We start from the raw sequence: 9,395 nt of genomic DNA, 5'->3' as shown, positions 1-9,395 counted from the left end.
AAGAAGTTGGTTTAAACTGTTCTGTCTTGAATTGTATTTCGGATATTTGCTCATTTGTCCCCATTTGGAGCTGGTCAATAATTTTTGCCCTAACCTTTTTGGGGGCATAAGTTTATATTTTCGCATCATAATTCATAAGTTATGCCCATGTCGGCAAAAAATAAAATAAAAACAAGCCCATTTGAAGGGCCAACCGTGCAATTTCTTCTTGTTTTTCTCTGGAAAATGGAATCCCAACAATGTGTTGCGTGAAGTTTTAAGTTAAAGTAAACATTTAAGATTAAAGTTCATTTGTTAGATGCTGTTAATGTGACATTATTATGCATGACGGCATGAGCCATTTGTATACTTATGTTTTAATTCGTAGAGGCTTTTTATACCTTGTCAAAATAGTTCAAATGACATATATTGTGCTTTTATTCAGATGTTAATTTTTTAGTTGAAAATGGCTCAAGTGATATATCTATACCTTTTTAATCCCATTGAACTAATTTCTTATCCCACATCTCATGTTCATAATTCTCACAAAAAAAAAAAAATTATAAAAACGTTTAGAAAACTAAAACATTTACTCTTCTCACAAAAGCTAATTATATTGGTCGGTTCGTTTAGCTAAGGACACGAATTGACCAGGTATTGAATGGCAGGGGCACGCTTGTGCCCGAAGTATTAACGCCAGATAAATATGCTCAATTTCGCATAGTTCAGGGATATATTCGGACCTTTTCCGTGTACCTGATTTGTTACATATCGCTCTATTTTTCTTGCCTAATTTCATGTTAATATCAAATAATGTATGAGCGAAATTAATGTTTTGTCAAACCTTCTAGGAAATGGAAAAAAAAAACACACACACACACAAACTAATCCTTTGCTACGATGCAAATGTTTTCCGTGCCTTCGTGAGTATGACTAAAGTTTCTCAAAGATCACAAACCTTGCAAGCCACGCATCATTTCCTCACATACGCAATGAAAAGCTAATTCTACAAGGAGAAAGAGGACGAATCATATTTCTTTTACTTTGTTTTATTCTTTGTTTTTGGAGAAAGACGAAGAATTATGTGTTTCCATTTTTTCTTCTTCTTTTCTTTTTCCGCATTGTAGGACGGAAAGAATTAAGTGTACGCTATCTAACAATTTATTTTTAGATGAGATTGTCACACACTTCAATGACGTTATGATATCAGAGCATACATATGCCTTGGATTCGAGTCTCACATTCATCCATTATCAAAAACAAAATTCACGTGCTTGACCAATGAAAAAGAATCATTCCTGCACGTGAGAGTCATATTGAGAATATATAATTAAGTATAAAAGTATAATTTCTCTAACAATTTGAGCTTTCAGATGAGTTGGTTACACAAAATATTATGCCCAAATAATATAATGACCCTAACTTAAGGAGTATAACCTGATTAAAATCCTAATCCCTCGGTCTCAAATTATATGTCAGTTTTTTTATTTACACACCTCTTAAAAAATATTAATTAGGAGGGGTATTTGGCCTATTTTACCCTTATTTATGTCTAAGTTATAATCTCCTTTCATTAAATGCTTATCTATTTATGTGTCATCTCCATTAATGACAAAATTCTACTAAGGATAAAATGGAGAAAAAATAATTAATTATGCCTTGAATTTCTAAAACGGCAAATAATTTCAAATAACTATATATTTTTAATAACGACGACAAATAATTTGAGACGGAGGAAGTAGTAATCACTGATAACTGACAGTGTCAAGATTAAAATAGATATAGAAGTTGGTTAGCGTGCACTTTACAACTAAATTAAATAGGTGGATTGTTTTGTTTGTAGAGTGAAAAATGCAGTTTTGGTGACAGTAGTTGCAACTTCTTTCATGACAATTCACTTTTCGTTGGAACGGCATTAGCTAAACTTCTTCAAACCAACTCCATTCGTTTGTCTTCGACTTTCAGAGCCATTATTTTAATTTTTGTCATATTAAGAAATAAGAATTACTATAGATAATGAAGTATTTATCCACTAGTAAGTAATGACTATTGCTGGTTTGAACATGTGCTGCATGACTAGCGTGTAGTTATTTTTCACTTCTGATTATTCTCTATTGATTTATTTGCTCTACCTTAATTAGAGACACACTTCAATTAAAAGAAAAAGAAGGAAAGAAAACCCTTATTTCACGAAATATCAAAAGGTTTATCATTCAACCAGTGGCGGAGCCACTCATGGCCAAGGGTGGTCACCTGCACACCCTTGGCTGGAAAATGGTACTAGTATATGGATTAGATATTATAGTTAACTGGATATAAATTAAATTTTGAACACCCTTAAAATAATTGAGATAGATAGCTTAGAGGTAAAGGGTGTTTAATTTTATCTAAAAGTCACGGTTTAATGCTTGCGTCAAACGCTGATCATATTCGTTCTTTAAAAAAAAAATATACAAACAATGTTTGAAGCTACTTGGTTGATTTATATTTGCACTTATTTTCTTCCATGCTCCGACTAAACTTATTTGTATTTAAGTTATGATTGCATTTGGTTTATTCGTATGTTGGTTTGGAGTTACGTTGGACTCATTTGTTGAAGCTCCTTTAGTCTTTCTTCGTTCCTTCCTATTTTCTAGAAAAGAAGAAGAGGTATTTTTATTTTATTTTTTAAAAAAAAAAAGACAACGAGATCTAATAGCAAGTTAGCAACCACTTATTTTGTTCTCTTTTCTTTTTTAATTTCTTTTGTGAACATTTTAATTATCCAACTTTGTTCTCTCTCTTTCTTTCTTTTTTTCAAAGAAAATTAATTAGTCATTATCTCTCTCTTTGTAACATTCTCGGAATGCCCCTTGTTGTTCTCCACTTGTGGGATTACGTATACTGGGTATGTTGTTGTTTGTTGTTGCTGTCATTTGGTACTGTAATCACCGTAAGAGTTTTCTAGCAATGAAATTTATCAAGATTAACTTGCGAAATCAAATGGACCATAAAATTTTAGGCGGGTGTGCAGTGATGATGTTAAAAAAAATTTGTTGCACTCATTCATCGGAAAATAATTATATACTCGTCAACATTTGAACAACCTTACCAAAATATCTGGCTCCGCCACTGCATTCAACATGGAAATAAAGTATATGACGCTTCTGCAAATGTGACTAATGGAACAAAGGGACAAGGAAATATGTCAAAATATATATCATGAGCTTCCGTGAAAGCTGAGATATTTTCAAATGATTGTTTCCAAAACCATAAACTCTTTTCTATAAATGACATTTACCAATTAATTAACAACTTTCTTTTCTTGGAGAAATATTTTACATCTGAAAAACAGAAGATAGTGAATAATTGTTCAAAGGCTAATCAAATTATATGGGAAATACCTAATAAGCAAAAGGAAAAAAGAAAGGAACCTACCCAATGCAGGGCCCCAAAATAAGTCCAAAGTTACCTACTCAATCCTCCCAAAAAAGGTCCAAATTAAATCATCAAGCAAGAGTTTGAACACAAAATCACGATTTTCAAGTTAATCTAACCAATTTTACCATAACTAACTACCACGTACATATATGCTCTAACCAAACTATATGTACATCCCTCTAAACAATATGCCACATTGTTCTTTATAATTTCTCCACTTGTTTTAGTTTGATATAACCAAATAACGGTGGTTGAGAGGCCAGCGCCAACTGTCTACTTAAAAAAGGGCAGCCCGGTGCACTAAGCTCCCGCTATGCGCGGGGTCCGGAGAAGGGCCGGACCACAAGGGTCTATTGTCTACTTCCCGTTCATTTTTACTTGTCCACTACACTAAAAATAAATTTTCACTTTTACTTGTCCGCTTTAGCTTATCAAGAGAAAGACAAACTTTTTCTTTCTTATTTTACCCTTAACATTAATTACTCATTTCCAAATCATTTTTCAAGTCTATTGAGGTTATACACCAATTAATATGTGTATTATGATAAAATATACTTCATTTATTAATTCTTAAGGGGTGTGGACAGTCAAAAGTGGAGTCCGGAACCAAAATGACCAAAAAAAATCTTTTGAACCAAAATACTCCAACAAAAAAAAAGGCGACATAAGTACCTTTAGCGTAGTAATTTACTGCGCTAAAGGACTTAACCGTAACGGCGCGGTTAAGTCATTTAATGCAGTAAAATACTGCGTTATAGAACCAATAAAAAAAATTTCTATAGCGCAGTATATTACTGCGTTATAGAAACAGAAAAAAAAAAAATTGGCCAACTTTATTTTTTGCAACACTTAGTGTTTTTTTCCATACTTTGACCAATGATTAGTCGTGTGTCAAGACTAAAAAACGTCAATATTTTATATAGAACCTGATATTTTTTTCTGCGTACAATAATGTAGGCTCAATACATCAAGGATATGTAAACGTTCGGATCGTCATTTTAGGGGTTGAAAAGGTGCCCGAAGCAAGTTTTGTTTGAAAACTTTAGATTTAAGTGTTCTAATTGTTATAAGGTTATTTTAGTTAACTTTATATGTCGAGAAAATTAGTCAGCTTTATTTTGAAAAATTGAAACCACAAAAGTGAAATTGACATTCACAGCTACATTGCCCCGAGATTTTTACGTTGAAATCTATTGAGTATCATCATATTATAAGTAAAGAAAACTAAAAACTTCAAGCCAATTTGGGAAAAAATTGAAATTGAATAGGATAACAAGTGTTTTTTTAAAAATCGGCTGGGCCAAACCGCCTTGCGGCAGGTTGTCCGCGTAGATCTCGAAAAAATACGCAAGATAAAAAAAAATGTAAAACGGACATCCTAGCGCAAAGTTATGACCATCTAAAGTTTGACCACTTTACAACTAGTTTTTCTCCCAATATTTTTTAGAATTAGATTTATATTCAAAATAAAGTTATGTCTTGATTAAAAAATAACACGCTTAAATCAAAACCTTAAAAAATAGAACACTTAAACCTAAATTTTCCAAACAAAACTTACTTCGGGTACCTTTTCAACCCCTAAAATGACGATCCAAATGTTTACGTTTCCTTGATGTATTGAGCCTATATTATAGTACGCAGAAAACAATATCAGGTTCTATATAAAATATTGACGTTTCAGAGTCTTGACATACAACTAATCGTTGGTCAAAGTATGAAAAAAACACTAAGTGTTGCAAAGCAAAGATTTATTAAAATAAGATGTTGTGATCTTTTATGAAAAAAAACACTAAGTGTTCCTTAAGTGTGTTATTTTTTAATGCGTAACTTTATTTCGAATATGTTGCAAAAAAAAATTTGCGTAAATCGGACGTCCAAGCGCAAAAAATCGCGTATATTCAAAATAAAGTTACGCTTTAAAAAATAACACACTTAAATCTAAACCCTAAAAATAAAAAACTTTAAGCTAATGACAACAAGTCTTCAAACAAAAATGGACGTGTATGTATATAGAACACTTAAACCTAAAGTTTTCAAACAAAACTTACTTCGGACACCTTTTCAAACCCTAAAATGACGATCCGAACATTTACGTATCCTTGATGTATTGAGACTACATTATTGTACGCAAAAAAAAAATATCAGGTTTTATATAAAATATTGATGTTTCGGAGTCTTGACACACAACTAATTGTTGGTCAAAGTATGAAAAAAAAATTAAGTGTTACAAAAAATAAAGTTGGCCAATTTTTTTTTTTACTGTTTCTATAACGCAGTAAAATACTGCGCTATAAAAAAAAGATTATTTTTTTTACTGGTTCTATAACGCAGTATTTTACTGCGTTAATGAACTTAACCGCGCCTTACGGTTAAGTCCTTTAGCGCAATACTTATATCACCATTTTTTTATTGGGATATTTTGATTTAAAAGATTTTTTTTGGGGTCATTTTGGTCCCGTCAAAAGTGTACAAATAAATTTGGCACTTGGAAATACTCCTACTCAAGGATTAAAACTTGGGCGCCTGAAATTATTCGAGGACTGACAGATGGACTAGTTAAGTTAAACCTCACGTGTGACTTTAGCTTTCAGACAAATCTAACTTTAATCTTGTGGTGTGTACTGCTGAATACAACAGATTCGAGGTAATAATTATAAGTAGTAAAATGAAATGCAGCTGAGCTGTCCCACTACACAAACAGCTTCTTGCTTCTCCCTGACTAATAGTAATACGTAACGCTCATCGCAGCACCAGCAGTCTGCCCAATAACTATAGTAAGCACACTTGGCATGAAGTTGAATATACATATTTCCTTTCTCCATTTGGGACACTTTTGTAAAACGTGAACAGCACAGGTAACTTGTCATCATTCTCATCTACGAAATATTTAACACCTTTTCAATATTTGAGGTTGGTAAATTGTAAGTGTCAAGCGCATCAAATGATAGGTTTTATCTGAAGGTAGGGTGGTAAAATTAGACGCCGAAAATATAATCTTTCCACAATTAAGTTTGGATTGGTGAATAACACACCTATTTACTTAGTTTATTTGACCCCTCAAAATTCATCCCAACTTGTCCCATTTGACACCCTCTATCCCATTGGAGCTCCAGGTTCGGTTATTTACTACTATTTCTTTAGTTGTCACTTTAGTTTAAAGGGTTGGGTGATGTAGAATGAATAAATTTTAAAATAACAGCCAGACCAAGAAAAAAAAAAAGGAGGTTAATTAAATAATTGTGTTGTTCCTTAAGAACCAATAGGAGAACAATTCTTTCAAACTTGAAAAGTGGTCACTAGAAATTAATCATGTCGACGTACCATTTTGTTGCATCTTTCGCTGTCTATGTCTACTTTTTATCTTAGTTTTTATAATCTCTTCTATGTCTAAATTCCTTAAAGCACTAAATTTTAAAGTTTATTTCAATCTATTTACCAGTAGTAGTCAGTGTTCTTTAATTTATCCCCATTTTTAACTGATTGCAAAGATTTCAACATTATGTCATTGATATTCTAGGCCTAATTATTATGCTATGAAGCCCAAGCTTGTTGCTCAGCTAATACGATCTCAAGATTGGCCTTCAACCAAGCCGTACTACTCATGCTAATTTTGTCATTGGTGTTAAGTGGTAACAAGTTGTCCTCTTACAAGCTCACTAACAAATGCTACTTAAAAGTTTAAAGATCAAAATTTAAATTTCTCGACAGTACTTCGTAAGAGATAATACAAAAATCTAATGAATATCATGTAGGATTCAATTGTTTAATGGAGCTGTACACTGTTGTATAGTACAAAATTTACAGCAAGAGTCATTGTTCCATGAGCTACCTTGCCTTCTTCACCTCTCTTCGAGTTATTCACTGCTTCTTCTAACTGTGATCCATCTCTCATCATCATCCCATTTCAAATTAAATTCTCCGGAATTCAAACCCAATTCTCTTACTCTGTGAAAAGGAGAGTCCATTGAGCATACTGTTTGTATTGAAAAATCCATAGTTTCTGATTCTTCTACTGAATTCCAAATGTCTTGATCAAGAATGCTTGTTGGTGAGCTTGTTACAAAATCTTGATTTGCGATACAATTCAAATTGGATTCTTCAAGAAATGGATGTTTGAGGAGTTCTTTAGCCGTCCATCTTTCTTTTGAATCTCTTGTCAAGCACTTGCTCAAGAAATCCCTTGCTTGTAAAGACAACAATTTTGGAATTTCAGGGGATTGCCCTGAAAATGCAATTCTGTAAAGCAATGAAGCTGCGTTTGTCACATTAGCCCACGGTGATCCACCAGTTGCCATTTCAATGATAGTACATCCCAATGCCCAAATATCAGCTGGACATCTTTGTTCTTCCCCACGCGCCACCTCTGGTGCCATAAACATCGGCGTTCCACCAATTGGCTCTGCACAACTGTCCCTCTCTACCGGATCAATCCACCTGGCACAACCAAAGTCAGCAATTTTGGCACGGGTTTTACCTAAGAAAATGTTCTGTCCCTTTATATCACAGTGTACTATGCCTCTGGTATGTAGGTATTCTAATCCTTGCAGAATTTGCTTCGTGTAATACCCTATCAACGGCTCTTTAATCCGACCATCCTTTCGCCGGATTTCATCGGAAAGAGTACCATCCAACATGTACTCCATCATAAGATTAAACATTAGTTTGTTGCTCTCTTTTGTAACATCGTACCCCTTGTAACTAACTATGTAAGGTGAGCTCAATTTGGACAGAATTTTCTGCTCCTTTTGCAACAACTGTGACTTCGATAGCTCCATGGACTTGACCGCGAAAACCTCATCGGACCAACGTGATTTGGCAACAGAGACGGAGGCGGAGGAGCCGTGGCCTATGGTATGGCCTCTGGTCCAATCCATTGATAAGAATAATTATTGGTAAGAAGTGTGAGAATTATCGAAAGTGGTTTATTTTTGGTTTGTCTGAAGCTGCAACAGAGGACTCTCTCTCTCTATATATATATATATACACACACACTTCACACTTCATAATAGGGTGAATGTCCAAAACTCCAAATAAGTTGGGTAGAGCTTAGGTGGCCTCTCTAATTTTTTCTTACTCCATAAAGTTTGAAGAATGATTTAACGGGATTTACAACGTGGCAAAATGGATGTGGCCATACGGCAGATTGAGTAGGCTGGAGGACTACCATTACTTGGTGAATTGGCTTGTCGCCACGTGGAAATAGTAAGGAAGTTTACATCAATTTGATGTGTTCAATTTGTTAATTTATATTTGATTATAATAAGTTGGATGGGGGTAGATTGAGTAGTTTCGTATGGGTTTATAACCGCTTTTGAACATTAACCGTAGGGGTTAGGGAAGGTGCTAATAAATGAGTATCTATTTCACGAGTGGGTTGAAGAACCAACAAAACTTTGCTACTGAGTTGTTGAGAATATTCCACTTTTTGATAGGCATTGAATTTGTTACATGCTTATCCACAAAATTTACATAAAGTTTAAATTCAAGAACTGGACAAGCATGAAGTCAATAGAAAAAAATTGGCAAATTATAATTTGGGAAGTCTTTAAAGACCTTAGGAAAAAACCAAGAACTAGAAGATTAACTAGATATGCTTCAAGGATTAGAATCAAAGACATCTTTTTTAAGCTTGAGAATATATAATATTTCTAAATAGAGAGAGAAATAAAAAAAGGGGTAAATGGTCAATTCAATGAAATGAAGACAAGAAAGGCAATTGAGGTAGCATAAGGGTAAATACTTATCCATGTCGAGTAATTACACAAAATGAATTCAATATATCATAATTTAGTGATTTATATAAAGTGAAGATATTCATTTATTAACCATTGTTAAATGACAAAGGTATATATGCAAATACATGTCGTACATTGATTGGTTTGATATAAATATCCGCTATGATGAAGCTTTCACCGAAGGAGAATTAAGTGTTGGTAAATGGTAATGACATGATAATTGTTGTTAACGAGAATACGCTATTACAAAAGGCAAGATAA

General features: G+C 33.5%; 1 protein-coding gene across 1 annotated transcript; it reads right to left on the bottom strand.

Moving 5' to 3' along the window:
• Positions 1-7,134: 7,134 nt before the first annotated feature.
• On the bottom strand, positions 7,135-8,436 carry LOC132619046 (mitogen-activated protein kinase kinase kinase 18-like). The gene has a single exon (XM_060334027.1). The coding sequence runs from the start codon at positions 8,271-8,273 to the stop codon at positions 7,254-7,256; it is 1,020 nt and encodes a 339-aa protein (XP_060190010.1). The 5' UTR covers positions 8,274-8,436; the 3' UTR covers positions 7,135-7,253.
• Between the last annotated feature and the right edge of the window lie 959 nt (positions 8,437-9,395).

This window comes from Lycium barbarum, chromosome 11, assembly GCF_019175385.1.
Source record: "Lycium barbarum isolate Lr01 chromosome 11, ASM1917538v2, whole genome shotgun sequence".
NCBI classification, from domain to species: Eukaryota; Viridiplantae; Streptophyta; class Magnoliopsida; order Solanales; family Solanaceae; genus Lycium; species Lycium barbarum.
The sequence above is the reverse complement of the archived record's forward strand: the minus strand, read 5'-3'. Positions and strand labels throughout refer to the sequence as shown.

Bases quoted from the DNA above. Each gene is read 5' to 3' on its own strand.
- LOC132619046 (XM_060334027.1), bottom strand. From the start codon at position 8,273: ATGGATTGGACCAGAGGCCATACCATAGGCCACGGCTCCTCCGCCTCC.